The sequence below is a fragment of the Poecilia reticulata genome, linkage group LG21 (genome assembly GCF_000633615.1).
Source record: "Poecilia reticulata strain Guanapo linkage group LG21, Guppy_female_1.0+MT, whole genome shotgun sequence".
Classification (NCBI taxonomy): Eukaryota; Metazoa; Chordata; class Actinopteri; order Cyprinodontiformes; family Poeciliidae; genus Poecilia; species Poecilia reticulata.
The window spans coordinates 6930944-6954110 of NC_024351.1; the positions used below are offsets into that span (position 1 = coordinate 6930944).

The 23167-nt window shown below is 38.6% G+C and overlaps 1 protein-coding gene across 3 annotated transcripts in view; it reads right to left on the reverse strand.

Annotated features, from left to right (window-relative positions):
* daam1b (dishevelled associated activator of morphogenesis 1b) overlaps positions 1-23167 on the reverse strand; it is a 49629-nt gene that overhangs the window by 16723 nt on the left and 9739 nt on the right. For 2 of the 3 annotated variants that reach the window (XM_008397856.1, XM_008397854.1), the window contains exons 1-3: positions 16614-17052; positions 5410-5702; positions 2899-2988 (exon numbers count right to left, since the gene is read on the reverse strand). In XM_008397856.1, the coding sequence (XP_008396078.1) occupies positions 2899-2988; positions 5410-5598 (279 nt within the window). In that variant the 5' untranslated portion in view covers positions 5599-5702; positions 16614-17052. Of the gene's footprint in view, positions 1-2898; positions 2989-5409; positions 5703-16613; positions 17053-23167 lie in introns of those variants that run through there. The other variant, XM_008397855.2, reaches the window with a different exon arrangement.

Below are 23167 nucleotides of genomic sequence, written 5' to 3' on the forward strand. Positions count from 1 at the left end.
ATATATATATCCCTGAACATGTCATGTGAAACATGGTGGTGGCAGCGTCATGCCCATGTAATCCCAATAAAATACACTGAAGTTTGTGAGCATAATGCAAAAAAATTCACCATACCTCTTGAAATTTTTTTTTGTCTTTTACTTAAGGATCAAGAGAAGATCAAAATACTTCATTTCTACCATGAAGTGTTTACAACTTGCCCTGTCATAACTGAGGAATAAATGTAGTTTTGGGACAAATTTACTTAACATCTGTAGTAAAAGAATGTTCAGTCAAATAGTAAAATAAACAGAAGCAAATATAGAGGCTTATAATGACGTAGCGTTTTAAGGCTGTTCTTTTGACTTCAGGAAGTAACCATAGCAATTATCTATCAACATGAAAACACACGACCCGCCAAAAGAATCACTTAAAGTTTTATGGCTGGGAGACGTATCCGTTTCAAGAATAATTAAACCCACTGGACATGGTCCCAAAATTTTATATATATTTAAAGACAAAAAAATACACAGAACTTCTATCTTGGTTCTGTGACTGAAGACTTTTAATGTACACACTGATGCACTAAATGTCCATCCTTCAGATTAATCATCTCTCCTCTGCAGATGTAGGAAAAGATTAGTACATCTGCATGCCCAGACGGCCAACTAGTCGGGACAGGATATCCTACACGCTCATACCTCATGTTGCATAAATGCGAGGGCACATTCAGCGGGAGCGTCACTTCCACAGAGTGACATGAGAACAGGCATCTGTGTTTTCCTGCATGCTGAGGGTAAAAATTCATGTGTAGGGGAAAGACGAACAGCTGAAGCGCCTTTTATCAGGAACAAAGAGCTTAATGAAACGCGACGCGGTTCCAGAGCAGTCGGGAATGTTATGGCTATGTGGAAACTCTGAGGGGACAGGTGTCATCGCTGCAAAGATAACACCAGAACATTGAAGGCTTTTAGCTTTTGAGTCCAGTTAGTGCCTAAAACAACAACAGCCTCTGTTACTATTCAAGTAAATTATCAAGCAACAAAAAAAGAACCAAAAATAGACAAATTAAGTGACTTTATCGTGTGTCTGGCTGTTATCATTTATAATGAAGTTTTGAGCAAAGACACAGTGATCTAACCCTGAGGGAATAAGATTATTAGCAACAACTTTACGCTAAGGGTGATAATCTAGGAGTAGATTTATTTAGATATTTAGCTTTCAAATGGGAATAAACTCATTAATGCTTATAAATACACTGAATGTTTAACTGGTAATAGTTCAGAATAATATTCAACTTCATCTACAATTTACAAAGCTTTGCCCTGAATTCAAGCACAAAAAAATGAAAACGATTTGCAGAATTACGGCAAATATCATGATAAGAAATAATTATCATGTGATGATAATAAACTTTAATGGATGTTGCTTGGAGACTCGAATAATTCAGTTTGTTACGTTTACTGGGTAGGTGTCTTTTAAACTATCAGCTCCATGACGCAATGAGAGAACATAAATTAACAATTAGTACTACGATCTAATTGGATTTGGCTTCACCACATTGTCTCATCACATTTTTCATCGATGAATGCAAGCTAATGTGGTTTAAAAAAAGCAAAACATTTTCTCAGTTTTCCCCCACCAGATTTCAACCGTTTAACAGTTTGAGGCTTCTTTAATCAGATTTCATAGTTTTACAAAAAAACTAAAAATAAAGTTACATTTATTTTCCATGCTGTGTGACAATCTGAACTCTGTTGTCTTTACTAAGAAAAAAGATGTTGAGACACAGAAAGAATGTGGTTTGCCATCGTTGTAATGGAATACAGAAAGGCTTTATTAAGGTTCCCAATTTTTGTACGAGCTTGATCATAAACAGTCGCAAGAGTGATGTTGAGCTAGTCATCTTCCTCCTGGGAAGAATATTCCTTGAAGTCTGAAAGCACATGCTTGGACAGCTTAAATACAGTTATTTATGATTTTTACAGATGATAAAAAAAAAACAGCTGGGTAGAAAAAAGTGACAAGTCAAAGGTTTGACACAGATAAAAGTTGCCTTCTTGCGGGACAGTTCCATAAAAGCTAAAAAAAATAAAATAAATCATTTTCAATCTTTTGGCGAATAATTTCACATTCAAGAGGAACGTTATTAATCATTTGGTTTTGACAGACAGCATGCTAGGAGCACAGAAATATGTAGCTAAAGAGTTTTTACAGGAAGTGCAAACATTCATGTACTATAAATAAAACATCCAGGAGATAAAGGTCAGACTTAGGACGCCTTTAGAGATAGTTTAGGAGATATAGTGAGTCAAAATGAAAGTATTCAAACAGAAAATAATGCTGTGAAAACATAGTTTCTATGCATGATTCATGTACAACGTTCATGCTTTCACAGAATCAACTTCCCAGTGTTCTCAGTCCTTTATGTTCATTTTAAAATACAGAATATTTTACTGTGAACATCTGGATGATATGTTTATGTAAAGCTTAAAATTCAAGAAACACAGACTGTTGGGAATGAAGGAAAGCAGAAAAGGAGTTAGGACTCAAATAAGGGATGAAAGAAGTTTGGAAGAGAGGATGGACGTGTTTATGCAAGTACATTTGTAAGGAAGGAAGGAAACAAGAAAAATCATGACAAAGGAACACAAGAAGAAATAAAACGATGGGAAAAGACAGTGGAAAAAGGAATGATATCAGGGAGGAAGCAAGAAAGCCACACTAGATGACATACAAGGAAGGAAGAAATGATGCAAAATGATGGGATGAAATGTACAGGGAAGGAGGGACTCGGGTAATAAACAACACAAAGAAATGACACAAATGGAAGGATAAAATTAGATGGGCTAATGAGTAAAGGTATGGAGAATTCGTAGACCATGTAGAAGCCCTGCAAAAACTGTCTGATCTTTTACCTTCTTCTTGCTGCAGTAGATTTGCCATTTCTTCTCTGCAGGCAAGGCAAACATGGCTTCCCTGTGTTTCTCTGTAAGGTCCAGCTCATCCTGCAAAAGGAGAAAAACGCCTTCAAAATTCCTCCTTAACAGCAGGACGGAGATGCTAATGATCTGCTATTGATTACCGTGCTGCACTGCGTTTGCAAATTTAGAAACATCCACATAAATCAATTCTGTTTTCCTGCAAAACAAAAATGCTCGCCAAGAAAGGCTCAAACAGATCTCATTTTTAGCTGCGGATCAGTTTTGGGTTGGCTTGTGTCTGTCACTGTAAATCCAGTGCGGTTGTGAAGTAAATCGGATCCCTTCCAGGCTTCAGACATGCGAGTAACGGCGTAAAAAGATAAGGCGCGGTTCGCGTGTTTGCCATGTGGTAACAAACATCTGGAGACAACATGTGTCACAATGTGTGACGTTCGCAGAGGCACAAATAAAAAAGGGTGCTGACGGGAAGGCTTCGGACTGAACACCAGAGCCAATTTGGGGAAAGGGGGACGTATCAGCAAAATATGTGAGGTTTAACATGTGAACTTTCAGCTGGAGATAACTGCGTCTAATTAACTTCATGTGAAGAAAGTGATAAAAGGCATGAGAAAGCTCTTATGCAATTTAGCACAAGAGGGAAGATGTAAAGGAGCATAAAAAATAAGTTTGGATGTGGTTTTGGTAGATAGTTAAAGAACAAAGAGATAAATGAGTTCATCTGTTCCAACCAGCATACAGTTTGGATTTTGTGAAAGTGTTCAAGACCTGCCAATCAATTAATCAGCTTAACTGTAATCAATCAGTGTTGATTGATCCTATAAGTCAGGGGCTTGCATACTCTGAGTGCTAGGCTTACAGGGCAAAGGATTTAATAAACTCTAGTATTTTCAGGTTGGATACATACAGATAAAGACTCATTTGCTGCCATTAATTGTAACAGAAGCTTAAAAATAAATGTGTTTTATTCCGGTAGTATAATCTGACACTGGAAATTTTAGAAAAAAACATTTAATTTGGGTAGATTTGTTCTGTGGGGGTGGGGGATCTGATATTAAGAAATAACCAAGAAATATTCTCCCTTTTGGTCAACCATTGGTGCCTCTATTAATACCCTTCCTGTTAATACCTTTCCACACAGGACAACACTTCTGTTGTAAGATAAAAGGCTTTAGGGATCTTTGATCATTCCTCTTTCCATCATCTCCCTTGTCCAGATTGTTGTAGGATTAAAACTGGGCGACTAACAAGCCCATGGAAGAAGGCTAATTTAGCATCTGTGTTGATTAGACCGTATGTTCTGGATTATTGTCCTGTTAAAGTCACAATGGGGTGTTTTAATAGGATAACGATTCTGTTTCTACTATTGGTTCAGTTCAAAGCTCAGTGTCTGAGCTGCACAATGCGCCAGTGGTCAAGAAAGTCACCCAAAACACAACGGACAATTTGCATCCCCCATTACTGAGAGGCGCTACAAAGCTCCCTCTGGCCATAAAAACATCTATAAACATAAATTATCCCCTAAATAAGCCATCATACTCACTGGGATTTTATTTCGTTCAAGTATCAATCAAATGAATGTGTGAAATATTTAGTGTTAGATTATGCTCTGTGATAAAACATTACTTAACTTTAATACACTTTATTAGGAGTAAAGATGTGTCCATTTTTACATGATTCTAAGACTTATTTTTTAATTTAAGTTCTGACCTCTGACATTATCTATCATGGGAAGACAAGCTTGTCATTTGCTCATCATGCTCAAATTTAACTGATTGTAATGAAAAACATATCAGCAACTTTTCTCCCACTGTTCATATTTTTTCCCTTCTTAGTGGACAGATTTAGGATGTAAACAAAAAGGCCAGTGAGTGGCTGAGGGGGGAAAAAAATAAAAGCATGTGGCTGTTTGTCTTTTGGTAAACAGAGCAACAGAAAGCCTCCTTGTCTTCACACTAAACTTACTCAATTATGTCTTCATATAGAACGGCAGACAAAAACAAGCAATTAGCAGATGTAGCGGGGTGAGACATAAAGAGCCCCTGAATGAGACCTATTGATGTGCAAAGAAACTACTGTGGCTGCCGTGAGAGGGGAATCAGGGCCAGGAGAGAGAGAGGGTGACTGGACAAATTAGAAGTGACAATAAGAAAGAAAGGAAAGCATGCTGGCCTGGTTACTCACAAGATATTGTTACTGTAAAATATGAGAACATGATACTTCAATTACAAATTTCTAAAAAGGCAAGAGAATATTTTGAAATCGAAAGCTGAAATTTAAATGTTAAAATTTTGCTGTAAATAAATTTTTTGAAGTGACTTGTTTCAATACAACATTTTAATCATACATACTGGATCCTTTTGTGATTATATCCAAACTTTTCTGTACTGCTTGAACCAAAGTATGTCTTCTTTGACATAGATAGATGAATGAATTTAGCTTTGCAGAGAACACTAAATAAGGGACAGCAAAAAAGCAATAGCTTACCACCAGCTCCGAGAACATGTTATCTAGCTCGTCATATCCGGGCATCGGCAGAGACGGCTCCATGCTCTGCAGGGCAAAGTCCTCCCGCAGCTTGTAGGTGATCTCTGGGTGATCATTGCTGCTAAAACAGCAGAAGACAAAGGAGAGGCCGCCCCGGCTGCCGCCGCCCCCGCGCTTCCGGGGAGCCATGGCTATCAGCCGCGTAGCGTTGATCAGGTAGGGAGGATAGGAGGTTCCGTCTGGACCTCTTTACGGCCTCCTCCACCTTACAGTCTGGCCTCCATCAGAGCACGCTGTGGACGCAAAGAGAGGACATAGTAAGGTTTCGACCTGTATTGTTTAAATGAAGGCCTTTGCCAAAACTGACAGAAAATGTGTAAAATCATCAATGATGGAGAGAAATGCTAGAAGAAGGTATCAGAGCAAAGAGCAAAACTTGCCTGAAATGAATAAAAACAATTTTGAAAGGAGGGAAAGTGACAGATTTGTTTAGTTAAATGTGAGAATGCTGAAGGATCATGGTCACAGAAGATATCCAATAATTAAATGGGCTTAAGATGTACTATTTGATCAACACTCCGTTCAAAGGCTATAATCTTTAGTTCTCAACAGAAAATCCCCAACAACTGAATCAAAAACTCCTCATTATGACTGAGAAAACAAAGTCTTTAAGAGAGATGAAGTTCACAAATGTAAAGCCTGAATCTTTGCCTGTGGTTTTGCTTAATGGTGTAGCTTAAATCAATAAAACATGACAAAGGGCAGCTATGCTGTTTATACAATAAAGCCTAGTTATGAGGGATTTTTGAGGAGGTGACCATAATTTGCCTGGATTAGTGCATTTAAGGCTCCCTTGCCACTTTCTTCATTGTTGCCTTCGGCGTTCATTTCTGACGAGGAGGCGTCTTGCTGAGAGGTAAAGGATATTGTTTTTCAGAAGTAGAGTCAATGTTTTTACAGACCAAAACATGAACTCTAACAGCTGCATATTTAAAAAGTCTGCTGTTCTTGCTGAACAGTGGCACCGTCCGCCTGCATGTTTATGGAGGGTAAAAATACAAACATCAGCTGTCATAAATGAACAGCATTACGGAACAGGGCTGAGCAGATTCCACAAAGTTTTACTATTAAAAAATAAATAAATAAAACAAGCTCTGGAACATTTACATAGACTGCCAAATGCTAATCATTATCATGTGTTTTGAGCGGTTTGGACTTTGTGTCCCTTCTCCACTTTGAACCTTTGTAGTTTAGTTAATTTGGTACTTGAGGTTTTCGAAGGGGGAAATTTGTACAAACGACTTCAACCCCATTTCCATCATGTGTTCTTAGTCTTCTACTGTAAGGAGACATGATTATGTGACTTAATGTGACATATCAATCTGTATCAGTTCTGTATTGGTTCCTTCAGAACCTCCCATATTGGATTGAAATCAGCAGGGTCACAATGGAATCGGAAGCAAAATAAATGAAAATTGGTTGAAATGCATACTTTTTAGAAAATAATCAGCCATTAAATTGATAATAGATAAGTATTTTCTTAAATTATGGAGAAAATACTAACACAAATAAAGCACTGGCACACAGTGGTTTATGGTAATATATTTTACATGGAGATATGAGAAAATGCTAATGTGTGGGTAAGAAATGAATGAATTGGTGCCAACTCAAACTGCCTCTGAAACATACTTAGACGATAAATCTTGACTTTGTTTTCTTAAAAGGTGCTTTCAGAGTTACGTTTTATACATTAAAACGTCTTGGGGAAAAAACAAAAACAATATGCATGAAACTTTAAAGATTAATGATGATTCCTCAACATCTCCTCTCATTCCATGACGACAAGTTAGCTTTTGAACGACGCTGTTCATTTGTCATTCCTCTCAAACCTCAGATGAGCACCCTACTAAAAACGGTGAAAACAAACGACGAAACGCACAAACAGGATCTCTGACCTGCTGGTTGCTTTTAAATTCATGACACATCTCCACTGTCTGGAAACACAGCTAGGATGTCAGCATATCATGGCAGCTTCTCTCCTCGCTGTGAAGCGAGGCGTCATAAACCGCGGAGGGAGAGCCGACTCCGACCTACAGGAATTTCTGGTTGCCTTTTCTTGGTGACCAGATTTCTGCTGAGCACAACCACATTCACCTTTTACAAAGATTTACTACACGTCAGGCTCTACATCCAGACTGTATGGATCATAAACTGTGGGACTCATTTCTAAATTTAGTCTGCTCGAGTCATGTCCTCTACTGTAATCAGGAAACTGCGGGACAGCGTACTCAAAGAGCTGAGGTAGGAGCATAGAGCTGTAGTTAGCTGTCCGAGGGGAAATTCATTTTCATTAAGGATGAATCACTTGGTCTAATCTGTAAATTGTAAATGTTGTAAATCCAAGTAGTATTGCTAAAATAATCAGAAATAGACATTAAATATCCAAGAAGTTTTTGTTTTTTTTAAATCACTAAGATAATTTACATCGAGTCTATACGAATAAAAATATCTTCAAAAGTTTTAAAGATTCAAAAACTTTATTGCAATATTCCAAAACTTCACCTTAATCTGCGAGTGGGCCGTTTTCTCATCATCACTACTTACCACAAATAATGAGACAATCTTTAATTCATGAATGTTTATAGATTATTGTAAAACCGCCACACTTCTTACACCACCTCTTACACATTACTAGATTTCTGTGTTTAGGAAATGTGGGAAAGAAAAAAAAAAGTTTTGAAAAATTGGACTTTTTCCATGCATCCATAGATTTTTCACACATAGAAAACGCTAAAGGCAAATTCCAGACATTTCCAAGCTTTTCAAGCCTGCATAAGAACCCTGCTATTTCCTCATTGCCTTGTGTTCTGCATTACCCAGACACTCTAGTCTTCCTGTCTGCAAGACTCTGTTTTAGCTCCTAGAATCCCACTTAAAAAGCAATGCTTGGTCAGCTGAGCCACAAAAACTGAGGTTACGTTGGTTACATGTATAACGCTTTACTGTACGTCTCGATGTCTGGAAGCATCGAGACGTACAGTAAGCCCTGCAAAAATTGTATCAAACCAGTAATATAGAAACTCCTGTTTTCATGTATCGGTAGCTTTATCCCCATTACTAATGAAAAAAAAGAGTAGCCCATATTTTCTAATGGGCTCTCAGCGTTCTGCCATGTCTAGTGTGTCTGGGTAAGCTAACAGCTCTGCTATAAACTGCAAAATGTCACTAAGTTTCCTTAAAAATGAAATGACTCAAAACAATCAGCTATAATGGCTAAATATGGATTTGAGGGAAAAAAAACTTTCAGTTGCTTGAAACATTTGTTTCCTCTAACTGCTATGTTGTATAAATAAATCGTAAATTGACTGTCAATAACTTAAGAGGGAGGCAATTTCATCAAATGATGTTGCAGATGAACATATAGATAAATCAGCAGAAACGCGGACAGGTTAACACCTAAATTCTGTAACTCCATACTGGTTAGATTACATGATCAAAATTCACAAAGGATTAAAACTATGATTGGATTTAATCTCCCTTTTGGTCAAGTTTCCATAGTCGTCGTCATTCTAAATGACTTCTTGTTTAGTTTTAGTCTAGCTTTCTGACTAAACATTACATTACAGTCTTATTCACCAAAATTAACCCAGCCTTGTTGACCCAGACATCGTGGAGTCTTTACAGCAGCAGCATGCAACCACATCATGGTACGTTGACTATTTCTAGTAGTTTCTTTGGTGTATAATGATTTCAGTCATTGACCAAATCAAACCAAATATCCAGGCAGTTATGTACATCCAGACTTTATTAAATGTTACAACCCATTTGAATATTTCATGTTCAAGGCTGAATAAACAAAAAAGATTTCCCACATTGTTTTTCTTTTTCGTCTTAACTGGAAACTGCATCAAGCCTTGCTTTCTGTAAATAAAAGCAAGACTCATAAAAATAACAAATTACAGTAACAGTAATAATCTGTTATATTATTTTAGCAGCACTGGGAATAATTATGGCTTAGGACACAAAGTCCTGCTTTTGCTACGTTGTAATTGGTTAAAATTAAAGATTAAATGTAACAGGACGTTTTATTAGCAACTTTGCACATGGGTACATTTAACCACTGCTCTCTGGAGGCCTACGAACTCCAAAAATAATCTCAGGTTTGTAAAGACTTTTCTAATATACACACTACTCATACTCTGCCTGCAACCAGATGACCACATGTGGGCTGAAGTACACAGCAGCTCCCTCTTTCTTACACTCTGACTAGTGTGTATTTATTTTGACACATCCTCGATGTTTCAGAATGGACTACCGGAGGTCTCAACAGCAGCTGCTTGGCTTCACACTCACCATCTATTCTGGCATGAAGGCAAGGAGATATTCAAAGCTCTCTTTGACCATATTAGTCCAAAACACAACCCATCTTTTCCATTAGCTAAAGCCTGCTGTAAGCTTTGTGTAAAGTTGTCAGCCATATTAAGCCACAGGAACTGGTACAAGGTAGGTTTAAACACACAGAGACCGTTGTAGCCGCAGAGGCTGTGTTTGTGTGCCGTCACTGTTTAACCTGGGAGACCAAAGTGCTCTGGACGTTAACGCCAGAGGTTGCCTGACAGTTGATCAAGGTTTCCAACAAAAAAACATGTTTGTTGAAGCTGGAAGACGTTCTTCTACAAACCAGGTGAGCCCTGTGACCCTGAACAACATCCACACAACCAACCTTCGACTGCCACCTGCTCCAACTGGGTGGGATCACAGTTCATCTTAGCATTTTGGCTCATGGGTTTTCAGCAAAGCTTTCTGAAACGACCACTAGCTGTCCAAGCATTACAAGTTGGCAGGACGAACAGCGTATTCCAGAAATGATCCACGTCGATAGGCATGTTTGAAATGCAAAAAGTCTGAAAGTTGACGGTGATGCCACGCAACAGCTGCATTTTCCATAATCAAGAAGAATGCTGTTTATTCCACCATAAATCAACTCTTGGACCGGGCCGCACGAGGAGTATCGTGAATGTTAGTCGGCCCCTGCTTACAGAACAATTCTTGTGCTCCTTAATTCGTGGCACATTTAACAAGACCCCGCCTGCCCATGTTCAGACAACTTCTCTGTTTGTTTGAGGGAGATTTCTGTCTTTGGATGGTTTTATTGTTTTCTTGACCATGTGGTTTGGCGGATGACCTGGCTGAGGTCCAGACTGTAAAAAGAACACCAGTGTTTGTGAATTGTGCGAGAAGCCGTGCATGGTGCCTGCACAAGAGCCCCCTATTAAAACTCTCAAAGCTGTCAGGTCGGCTGGAGGAAAGGCAGAAGTTGAGAAGAACATTGTAAACCAAACACAGACACTCACGTTACCAGACATGTGACGAGAAGAATAAGGGGCAAAAAAATCAAAGATGGCTTGACACTTTTCATAGAGCTGCCTCCCTCCAGATTTTGCCTGTTTCCCCCCCCCGATTTCATTCAGACCTTTTTTGTTTATAGACTGAATCTCCTGTTAATAACTGAAGACAAATGTTGATCTTAAGGGGATGTGCCTTCCTGTTATAAAAATAACAAGGGCTGGATTTATTTAATGCTACACGTGTCAGTGACATAAAAGGCAAAATAGCATGCGCCACAAATATCTTCATAAAACGGTTGTATATATAATACAAAGGGACTATTTAGCTGCGTCAGTGCCAGAAACAAAACATAATTAGGTTGATTTATGTTTAATTTAAAAATAGTAGAAGGTCATTTTGGGGCTGATGGTTCTTTGTGCGCATGTGGTCGACTTGACGCAGGAATTCAACCTTGGAAAGAGAACACAGTGGACAGCTGTGTATTGGAAACAGATGTGTGAAATACCTCCTTTTGAACCCAGCTGCCATCTCTCAGCAGTTTTTGACTGATTAATTTTAATTTTCTTAAACATACAACAACTTAAATCTGCTCAGATTATATCTCAAATTTATGTTGGCTGTAAATTGTTACAGATAAACAGTTCACTGTGGCTTCAGACAGAGAAAAGAAGCAGCAGAATTATCGATAATCAATAAATGTATTACACAATAGCATTGCTTTATATGTTTTTTATTTTATTTTATTTTTTTAAAGCGCAACAAAATATCTGTTATGTTCTTACAATGTTTTGAAACAATTTACCTCTGTAAAATGTTCTCGAGTGAAACAGGAATCCTTCAGATGTATTAAATAGAGATAGTACAAGTTACTGGAGATGCAGTAATAAAACAAAATAAATCTGTTTGTGGCCAGTGAATGCACCATACTTGGGTGTTGATCAGCAAATTGAAATCCAGGGTCCAAACCTAGATTTAGTGCAAAAATCCAGACTTTTCCAGATTCAACTTTCCAGAGTTCACATCCCTTCATGCTCATTTAAAAAAATAAAACACCGTACTTTACCATGAATTTATGGTAAATATTTACACAGAGGAAAAGCATTTTAAGGAGATAAAGAACACAACCTTTTGGCAATAAGAAGAAAACTTATTTTCTTTAATACTTAACCTGAGTTTGAAAAATGCTGAAATTAAATTCCAGATTTGATGAAATTGCTTAAGAACTCTGCAAGTCAGTGAAAGTGCAGATATAAAAGAAGCAATTTAAGAAAAAAATTGTTCAAGCTGTGAAAAAACGAGAGAGAGCAAGATTTTTGGCAGATAAAGTGGAGATTAATGGATATGCTCTTATGGAACATGCTAGACTTGATTATGTTCGCTAGCCTTTGGAAATCTCAGAGTTAAAGTAAGGATACACATTCTCAAAGGAAAACAAAAGGAGACTTGGATATTTATAATGCTAATAACACCAACAGCATTAATTGCTACTATCTGACACTAAAGACAGTTTAAAATGTCAACTCTCCAATCATTTTGTCTTTGTTTTAAAGTCACACAGCCGTTACACCCACACCCACATTATGTATGAGATCACTTTTACTCATAATATAAATAATTAATGACCGTTTATGGCAGGAAGGGTGGGATAAATATATTTTCATTGTTGCTTTTATTTTAATCCCTTTAAAGTTTCCATATTTATACTTTCTATACTGTGAGTTCTTGAAACCAAAGTCAAATTCCTAGTTTTTGCACGCAATCTTGCCCAATAAATTCTGATTTAAGACCTTAGAATTGGCAAAAATAAGGATAGACAAGCAGAAACCCTACAAAAACTTTACAAAAATTCTGTTTGCTGAATCTCTGTAGGGATAAGCTTCCCACACCCAACCTCAGATTATAATTTAGAGGGTCTGAATGAAAACTGCAACTTGTTGTTGGAAGGGATAAAGATCGGATCATGCCATAACCCATTGAAAATATCCTTTCTATAATCACAGATTGTCCATATGCAGAAAAATTAAACCAATATAATTTTACAGTTGAAGCTGTGTTACAAGACAAACCAGGAAGGTATTTGGAGCCTCGGTTATTAACCTGAGCTCTGATGAGTCATATACATTTTATGAACATATCACCAAAGCAGAAAAACAACAATAGACATTGAATATAGCTGCCCTTAACTCCCAAATGTACATTTCAAACCCTCAAAGTGCTCTGTGCATTTTATACATGAAAAGCAAACTGATGTCCCTACGATAAATAAAAAATATGGTGTTTTTAATGCCACATGTTGCCCATTTGTTCAGCACACCTGGTTCACATGCAATTATGTATTCCGCCAATTAGTTAATGGTGCGCAGAGAACACAATGTGTGAACAAAGGCAGACCTGGATACTCTGAACCATCACATGGTTCAGACGCCGGAAGGTTATCAGATTAAAATCAATCACATCTCTGTGATAGCCGAGTTGGCAGGATTGTCCGATCAACAGTGGCGCAGTTTGCCTCCGACAGCAAGGTGCTACTGTGCATTTGAATTACACGATTGTTTGTTGAAATGTGGCTGTGGCATAGCCTCTGGAGCATTAATGTCACATGGCTGAGGGAGCTGGCAGGGCTCTCAGATTACAGGATTAACACACAGGGATGCAGTATGAGTCAAGAAGGGGGATACCAGCACAGGAGTAGACAAAGGAAGCATTTCTTCTAACAATGGACACATTTTGACGACATGGTGGAGGGTTAGAAAAGTTCTACTTATTCGGGACTTTGAAGTGTTACAAAGTTAGTCTGAGCCAAAACTAACCGTAAGGTCGCAGTATTCTGCACCATAAAATAAGTTTCAGTACAACTTTCAGAGGGAAGAACAAATGCTGCCAAGACAATCATGAGACTCAATATAACAGATTAAAGTTTGAAATTGAGATGAATATGATTTTTGCACTCTGTCTCCATTAAAAAGACAAGTCTGGCGTTTCAAAAATAGTAAATTCTATTAGCCCTCTTACATAAGGGTAATCCAATTTTTACTCCATCTTTCCTCATTACAGAAACCTCATGATCTTTACACATCTCCTCAGCGCACAGAAACATGATCACAGGTTGGATGAGATCTGCTGCAAACAAGCCTGTTTCCAGCAGCCACAGGTAAAAAGTTATCTCCAAACAGGAAGAGGTGGGAGATAAAGACCTAGAAGCAAGCTAACCAGCTCCAGAAGATTTATGTCACAAATGAGTGCTGAAGCAACAAACTTTCACAATCAGAGCTATTGACATATTTTACCTATAGTAGAAAGCAGCATTAGTTCATCAACAAAGGACATATTTGTTGCCTTGGAAATGCAGAACATCTGAGTCTACTGAACTTTTAATCCATAAGGAGAAGTATTAAAATGGTAGCTTCCTCATTCACATTATAAATAACATCTACATAAAAACATTTCATTTGTTACTTCCGATAAATGTAGCCTAACGGACAAAAATCTGTGTTAAAAAAAAAAGGCAGGCCAGTGTAAAATGTAGGGAGGACAGAGATTAAAATGCAGGTTAAAAGGCTGCTGCTTTTTTCACAGACAAGGTTGTCAAACCAGTTGTGCAGAGAGACGATCCAAAGCCCCCCACCCATGTCGGCATTCTTCCAGAGGTCAGACCTTCAAGTGGAGGTTACATTTGGAGCAAAAAAAGAAAATAGTTGAAACAGAGTTCTTCACCGTCTTATCTGGATGCTACTATTAGGGGGTTGTTTTAGATGATCAAGGAAAAAACAATTTATAAAGATGCACACAAGATGACTTAAGAGTAGGACAATGTTGAGCACCAATACAGATCCACTGGCAATGTATTTTCAGTTTTCTGGTAGATGGCACCAGATTTTTTTTAAGATGTCCTTGTGTTTCAAAGAGTCCAGATGCCATGGACTTCAACAACATATATGAGCTCTTGGAACAATAAATGGCTCACAGCAACACAGGTCATCTAGTGTACTTTATAGTGGCCATGATTGCTTTTTCCAAATATTCACTTTACCAAATGTACATTTTCCTTACTCGGTAGAGTTTAGTAAGCTCCACGTATTTACCTTTGTGTTGTTCTGACAAATAGCATGTAGACAACTTTTAATGATTGTTATGCAGATTTGGTGACCTCTCAAATGTGCCAAACTTCCTACTTCAGGGAAGCAGGAAGTTCATAAAACTGGCTAAGTTTTACAGCATAAATTAGAAATGTTTCTGGCACATTTATTTTATATGAAGAGTTTGGTGGTAACTGGAATTTAGCTAAAAGCAATCATCAAATTAAGGGTTGAACTTTTCTAAATGTTCCAGATATGAAGCCGGAATAACAGATGGATCAATTTTAAGGCTTTTCCCGCAATTTATGGTGCCAATAAATGTGGGTAGTACAGTGTAATATATCTCCTAGACGACCAGCATTAAGAGAACTTATAATATATTATTATCTGGAAAATGTGTGCTTCTGTCATCAATAGAAATGACTGACTTCATCGTGAAGCAGACGTGAATGAAAGGAAAGAGGAAAACTTGATGAAAGATCAGAACAAACAGTGGATGAGTCTGTGTATAGATTACAGACTTTGAAAAACTGAGATAAGTAAACCAACAACAGCTAACATCTCAATCTCTTTCTGCGGAGGGAACAGTAAACACTACTGTGTGCACAGCTGCGCATAGTCAAACATTACAAACAAATCTATTCCTCATTAATAAAATATGCAACCCGGCAGATCGTCAATAAAAGAGCAGGAGGAGCATTGCAATATTTCCTATGAAACCCCAAGAGGCAGGATGAGTTTTAAAAAAAAATCCCTGCCTCTTCCTCAGTTGCTATGGTAACCGGAGCAGTGGGGGACCGGTGCAAGCTGGGTGGGTGATTTAATGTAAGCCCCTTTCCAATGCACATTACCCTCCTTTTTAATCTCTTCTGGATGCTTATAGGGGAAGAAAATAGGATTGCCCCTCTAATTCAGCAGACAAAAACAAGTAACAGCACCATTAAGGATTACAGGGTAAAAAAATCCTGCTTCATCACTCTGAGGCACCGCACAATCCCACTGAATCACAAAGACTGGCTGTCAGTCCCTTTGTGATACGTGTGATGTGGAGTACACGCAGCCTCCCTCCTGGGAGCAAAACCGGAGAAGTGTGGGCAGGAGCTGGAAATGAGAGGGGAGGACGAGTGGACCTGTCTCCGCTCAAGGTGACTTTCTCTCTCTCTCTCTCTCTCTCATTGACCTGATTTTTTCCACCCCACCCATCCCCAGTCATGGAAAAAGGAAAAAAAAAAAGTATGCCATCCTCCCTCTCTTTGACACTCACTTGATGCTGATAATGGGAGAGAAAGCTGGTGGGAGGCAGCCGCCGGTACATGAGTGCACATACTTCTACCACCACCTCACCCCATCGCCAGAGCAGCCTTGTCATTACGGGGCATTCCCTGCGTGCACGGCACAACTCTCCCACCGAGAAATGTGCCCAGGGCCCTCACAGGAGTGCCGTGTCATCCTCCCCCTCTTCTCTCCGGTTACTACGGCAACACCGCTCCCAGCACCAGCACCTCTCAATTAGACAGACATGACACAATCACCTACGTATCGGTAAGAGGAATCCAGCTGACGCTCTGGTGGTGGCCGGTGTGGGTGATAAATCAAACCAGCAGCCACAACTCCTCTTAGGCACACTCACAGACTGATAGCCTGTAACTATCTGCTGGTCACATGCAGTCTGCGCACACATTCCAGTCAGCAGATAGCCGGCTTCTGCTCCGGCTCTCCGTTTCCTTGCATTCATTTGATTATAGGGTATAAGAGATAGATTTATAGGGCTCGTCTTACCCCGTCCTGGAGAGAGTTTGCCTCTGGTGTGCTCTGGGCATTCCCTTTATATCCTGAGCTCACTGCAGCATCCAGCTCTCTGCAGGGTTGACATAAATAAAACTTGTACGCAGCACACAGAAGAGCATATCCTTGAACAAGGTGTGTAATCCACGCAGGTTCAAAGTCATCGGTAATAAGCGCTCTTCAAGAAGCTGCCAAAAAATAATATATATATAAATAAAATATATATATACACGTGCAAAACAAAAAATAAAAAAATCAATCAAAATGAAAATCCTAAATAGATGGGGGATGGTTTTCTCTGTCAACTAGGGGGCAAATAGGATAAACCTGCCATAAAAGACGGCAACGATTTGAGATCTTGCAAAAACAGCCAGCTGGCCAGCGAGAACTTCTTAGGAGATCTTCTCCCTCCCCAGCCTCCTTTTCCACTCCCTTTCTCTGCAGAATGCTTTGGGGGCAAAGGGGACAGGCACAGATGTTACTGGCTTCAAGCCACACCCCTTTTCAACACTCCCAGTTCTAATAGGATGCAGCCGAGCAGTGGCCGCCGCCCAGCTCGCTACCTCCCTCCCCCACCTTTAGACGGGGCTTTGGGTAGCTTGTTTAGTGAAGTCTTGTTTGGAAAGCTGCGAGATGAGAACAAGACTAAGGTGTAAAACCTGCAGCGCAAATGTGGGTACGAACTGGAAACGCACAAGCAGCGATGAAAGGCTGAGGAAGAAAAGGAGCGCAATAATAAAGAAAAGCTGCTATTATTCTCTACCTTGACATCCTTCTGGTCCCAAAAACACATTTTTTGTGCATAAAATCCACATGATCACAAAATTGCAGCACATTTGTGACAGCGAAAATAATCAGAGGCTTTTTTTGTTTTTTTTTTAAATCTAAGCAATTCCTGACACTCCCACATGATTTACAGCACACAGATCTCAGCTAATTGCTGACTAAGAAAAATCCAGCAGAAACTGCAAAAAACTGTATTTCCACTGTAACATGTTGGTCATTCCTTCATGTATCTTTTCCAACGCAAGACCTTTAGCTAAGTCATCAGCACTAATTACTACTTACTCATCTTTTCTCATGCAGTAGGAGGAAAGATAATCAGACAGGTCCTCATAAAAGAACAGCCGTTGTCTATATGATTCAGGCCATAAATGTCTCCTGCCAGCTGTTGGGAAAAGTTATGTCATCCATCATTCAGTCACCTATTTTTTATATTAAAAGATGGATCAAGCATTGCTACAGAACACATATGCTACAACATGACTTAAAACGGGATGCCGTATCACTAATTACCATCAACCTATTTTTGTAACTTTAATAAAAACACATTTTCGATACAAAAAAAAAGAGCTTTCAGAGCCTAGCTTATGGAAACTGCAACATGGAAGCCAGTCACAGAGAGAGACTGGCAATTGTTTGAAACAAAGACATAAAAAAAACTTTTTTTTCCTGCTCTTTCAAATGATTTTCCTGCTCATTTGTCCACAATAAGCCGCAACAGTGGCAGTTTTTGGTTAGGATCTGTGTCAAACAATTCCAGCCACCACAGAAAAAGCTATAGTTTGAATTTTTTTAATTCAAAGGAGAAACAACATGTTGTTGTGGTAGTTGAAGTAAATAATGTTATGACAGCTACATTATTGCAGTGCTGATAAATCACCAAGAACAAAACAAGACTGATGATATGTTGAGATGCTTCCTTTCACCGCTAATTTGTTTTAAACAATAACTCCATACCTCACTGATTCAAGTATTCTGATAACATAAGTTATTGGGAGAAAAGGGAAAGCTGATGCCTATCTACCAGGATTTGACATTTTTCAATTTGACATGGTCAAAAACAGCCATTTACCAAATTTATTTATTTACAGCCACATTTATGAATCAATGCCCAAGTTTCGTCCTCCAGATTCAACATCATTCTTCTGCGACTTTTACACTTTTTCAGCTTTGGACATGGAATGAAAGTGTTGTGAAGTACAACAACTGAAGAGAAAAATGGATAAAAAATTCTGATATGAGAAGCTATGATCTGAATTACTTATTAATGTCACTTTCCACATTTCCAGGTTGCTAAAAGTTCAAAATCTCACAGCAGCTGCATTTCCCCACCACTTGGAGATGCCTGCTCATGGCATTGCCTTCATCTTCAAGACGTCTGAAGCATTTCCAAGTCACGCATTGAAGTTGGCTGGTACAATTTTGCACCTGCTGGGGAAAAAATAAAACGCGGCAAATTTTCCTGTTTAATCTGGTACCTTTGATCCATGCAGCCGAGCCCGTGTGAAACAGTTTATCTCTGCTGCGCTGGTATAACAGACATCATTGGCAAGCCGAGCCGGTGCAGTCATGAATGGATAACAGTGGAAGCTGCACAGTCCTGGACAGCTGCCTCTGAAAAGAATGGCATGCAGCTGGAATAACAGACAGGACCTGTTCCCATGGAGGACTTCTGTTCTGGTGGGACGTTTCTCCTCTGTCAGTAAAGAGCCACCACTCATGTTTTGCTGACCTCCTGCTCACCTGGTACACCAGCAGATGGGCGCACACTGAGGGTGATGACAGTTTCCACGGCTACTAATATTGTCCTACATTTGTGTGCAGTATTAATTTGAAGTTAAAACAACAGGAGCATATCTGAACAAACTAGCTGACATTATTGGTTTTATCCTGGATAAAATGTCAAACCTCAACACTTCTGAATATTTTTCCCCATCACACAGTTTTTAAAAGAGAGTTGCAGATCGTTTGTGATCTTTTACAAGCTGGAGTTGTAGTCGTCAAGCTTGATTGACAAAATGCATGACAACCTCCAGCTTGAGGCATAATAGGACAGAAACTGAAGTAAGAAAAAGTTCTTTATTTAAAATTCCTGGTAGTGATTAAAGACAAGCTAAAGCATTTCTAATAAGGCGAGAATGATGCATGATTTTGTAAATTATGATAATTTAATGCAAAGTTGGCACTTTTAATGGACTTTCAATGCAACTTTGCAATAAAAGTGTCATTATTTACTGAGTGACACTTCATGACAACAGTCATAAACATTCATAAAGACTTCTTTATGTTCATGACAGATGTTATGTCATGATTTTGACAGTGTCATGTTAGTCTTATGCACACCCCTTCAAATAAAGTGTTACTGAAAGTAGACTGTAATTTGATGTTGATTGGGGGTTTCTGAAAAATTCAGATATAATAAAATGTTTCCTAACAATGTTGTTGCAGTGATTAATAGTTTGTATCATTATTCCTCTACATCTTTAAAGTCAGAATTTCAGACTTTTTCCAAACACAAACAACCAAAGGTTTCAATCTCAAAAAGGGGTTTTCCACCCTTTTTTTTTAAGTTCACTGTGAATTTACAGCAGATATTTCAACAGAAGACAGACTTTGAATATGGAATATACATTAGTGGATGGAAATAAAACAATTTTTTGAGAGCCAATTTATTTTTTACATTTGTCAATACCTAAAAAATGCTTAAATCAAATCTCACACTTTTCCTGGGAAGATAGGAGCCCCATATTTTTTTTTATTAAAAAAACAAACAAGTAAGACTTGTTGGAATTTAAAGCAAAAAATACAACATAAATAAAAAAGAAAATTAAAACCTAGCACCACAAAATATATTTATTGTGATCTAGCTTGTGATCAACTTCCCCCCAAAAAATCTAAATAAAGTGCCAAAAACTGAAATGAAGGGGAAGGATATTGCGAAAGGCAATAGCACTGCACAGTATCCACACGTTTCTGTATGGGTGGGGCTGTATCTATAAATTCCAACCACGCAGCCCTTCCCTTGAAGGAGACCCCATCATTGACAAATTAAATGCCAGGATTGGCGAGGGTCCCTCTGGTCTTTACCCACCCTTCAGAAAGCTTGTAATTACCCTCTGAATCAGGTCCATCCCTGAAGGCCCACACAACTCTCTGCATCCGCTCAAGTGCAGCCAAGCAAGTGTAAACAAGAAAAGGTAGTCCAATATCTGATAATAGCACTTTATGGGTCAGAAATTCGGAAAGAGAGAGAGAGCTGGGGTGTGAAAGAAAACAACCAAGCAAGAAAATATGTTTCTAAGTGGATGCAGCCAACAAGGCAAGTTATGTTAAGGGAATTCTGTTAAAGGCAGGGAGGAGTGTTTTCAATTTATACGTCATGACTAAAGTGTCTACAATTACACTGTCACTTATCTCACCGAGCACTGTGTTTAACATAGCATTTATGTAATGTCTTAATGCAAAAAAGATGAGTGTTGTAAAGAGGTAGAAGTGGACCTCAAGTCCAAAAAGACCTTATATAAGAGTAGTTCCAATACTGTTATTGGTATTGGGATGTGACGTTTTAGTAAATAGGAAGTAAGAATCTGCATAACGGAAGATCCATTTGATCCAATATGGGCACTGAAACAAGCCAAAGCTTCAGATTCTACGATCCTGATAGCTGTTATTGAGCTGGTTGATTTTGCTGTAAAGGTTTGAGCTTACAGTCAAACCTATTGCAGTAAAGTAATAAACTTACAGTAAATGAATAGACGTTTATAAATTAGTAGATGCATTTGGCAGAATCATGAAAAATCTGTTTATTGGCCTACAAGCAAAACAGTATTGGTGGTAAGAAACTAACCCTGAACACACCTTTACCACTATAAGATATGGTGGTAGCAGTATTATGCTGCGGGGATGTTTCTTCAACAGGGACAGAAAATCTGGTCAGAGTTAATGGGAATTTTTATTGAAGTAGATAAAGGACAGTCCTGGAAGAAAACCTTTTATAGAGGCGAAAGGCTTGAGACTTGGATGGAGGTTGACTAACACTGAACATTCAGAGCCAGAGCTACAATGGAAGTGGTTTTGATCAAAGCGTGTTTTGTGGTAGGATGGTCTAGGAGAAATCTAGGTCTAAATACAATTTAAAAAATCTGTGGCACGGCTTGGACATAATGATCACTGATGCTCTCCTTTTAGTTTGACTTGAGCTGTTTTGCAGAGAGGATTGGATAAATATTCCAATCTATAGATGTGCAAATAATGTAGAAACATACCCCAAAAAGACTTGGAGCCATATCACTAGATTGTGGTGGTTCAATAAAGCATTAATTCAGGAGAGATGAAGACAAGTGCACACCACACTTTTCAAATATGTGACTTTGTTCTTTGTAAATGTAAAATCCAGAAAAAGAAAAACTTTGACCCTTAGGCTGTGAGAAACTGATTTGTTAACATGTGCTTATGCAACAACAAAACAGAAAACAACACTAAATGTTGAAGTAAAAGTAGTCATTTCTGGATCAGAAAACAACTGTATCAGCAAAGGAATCTCAAAAACTGATTCAGAGCTTCTCCATCTATTACCAACATAAGGATATTTAACTACGCAACTATAAATATATCAACTTTTCAAATGAGTCTGGTATATTCTGGACTAAAGGGCTTGGTAAAACAAATTGAAGGCTGTGGCGGAAAAATATGACAACATTAAGCAGCTGCAGAGAAACTGCTTATGGCAGACTGACAGAGTTTGGGGGTTAAAAGGCAGAGAGATTAACTTGCTGATCTGTCCAGATGTAGGCCAGCAGTGAGAAACTGGTGGTTAGGGTTTTCACAAATAGAGAAGCATGAAGCAAGTACTAGAGAGGAGCTAGGATACATACACACAAACAAAATCAAATAGAGTAGTGTTAATCCAATATAATCCAATCAGTGCTCAGTCTGCTCTGATGGTGAAGACAGCTTCAAAGTGTTGTTCGGCTATTAGCTACTGACACACAAAGGTGATCAGAGAGTTCATCCACCAGACTAGATCTAAGTGAACGGGGTTTGAGGCCTCATCTGGCCTCATCTTACTCAGCCAACACAGATGCAAAACTGGCTCTTGGCCAGCTGGATTTATGACAGAAGCAAAGTCCTGTGTGAAACAAAGCTGTCATAAAGTGTATCGCAAGGTGTCTGGAATACAATCTGCTTATCTGTGGTCATAATCTCAGCAGAACAAAGAAACAACATGGAAACAGAAGATGAAACACTTTGCTAACACTGAGCATTGCAAAGGAAAACTTAAACCAAAACATGCACAGCAGAAAAAAAAAAAAAAAGGATGTTTGCGGGAGTTTAACAAGGACACCTGGTGTTTAACAGGATTAACCTGGCAGCTTCTGCCCTGCGGCGTCTCAGCAATCAGCTGCAAAACGCAAACGTTAGAAACAAACAACTCTGTGCTCAGAGCAGCTGTATGCTGCAGTATAATATATGAATTACATTCTAAATGCTCAAGGTACAGTTTGATAGAACATTACCCTTTTCAAATGGCTATTTGTACGGTTGCATAAGATTGAGAAAAACCTCACAAAACATTTTAAAGTGGGTAGTATTGCTGTAAAAGTACACTTTTCTTCTCTTTTTTATTTTCAAAGCAAATAAATATTAATATCAGAAGTATCCAGAGTAAATACAAAATGTGGATTTCATTAATTTAGAGAAAAAGCAATGCAAATCAACCATCCCTGTTAAGAGAAAAATAAATGTGTCACTTGTTATATGATAAA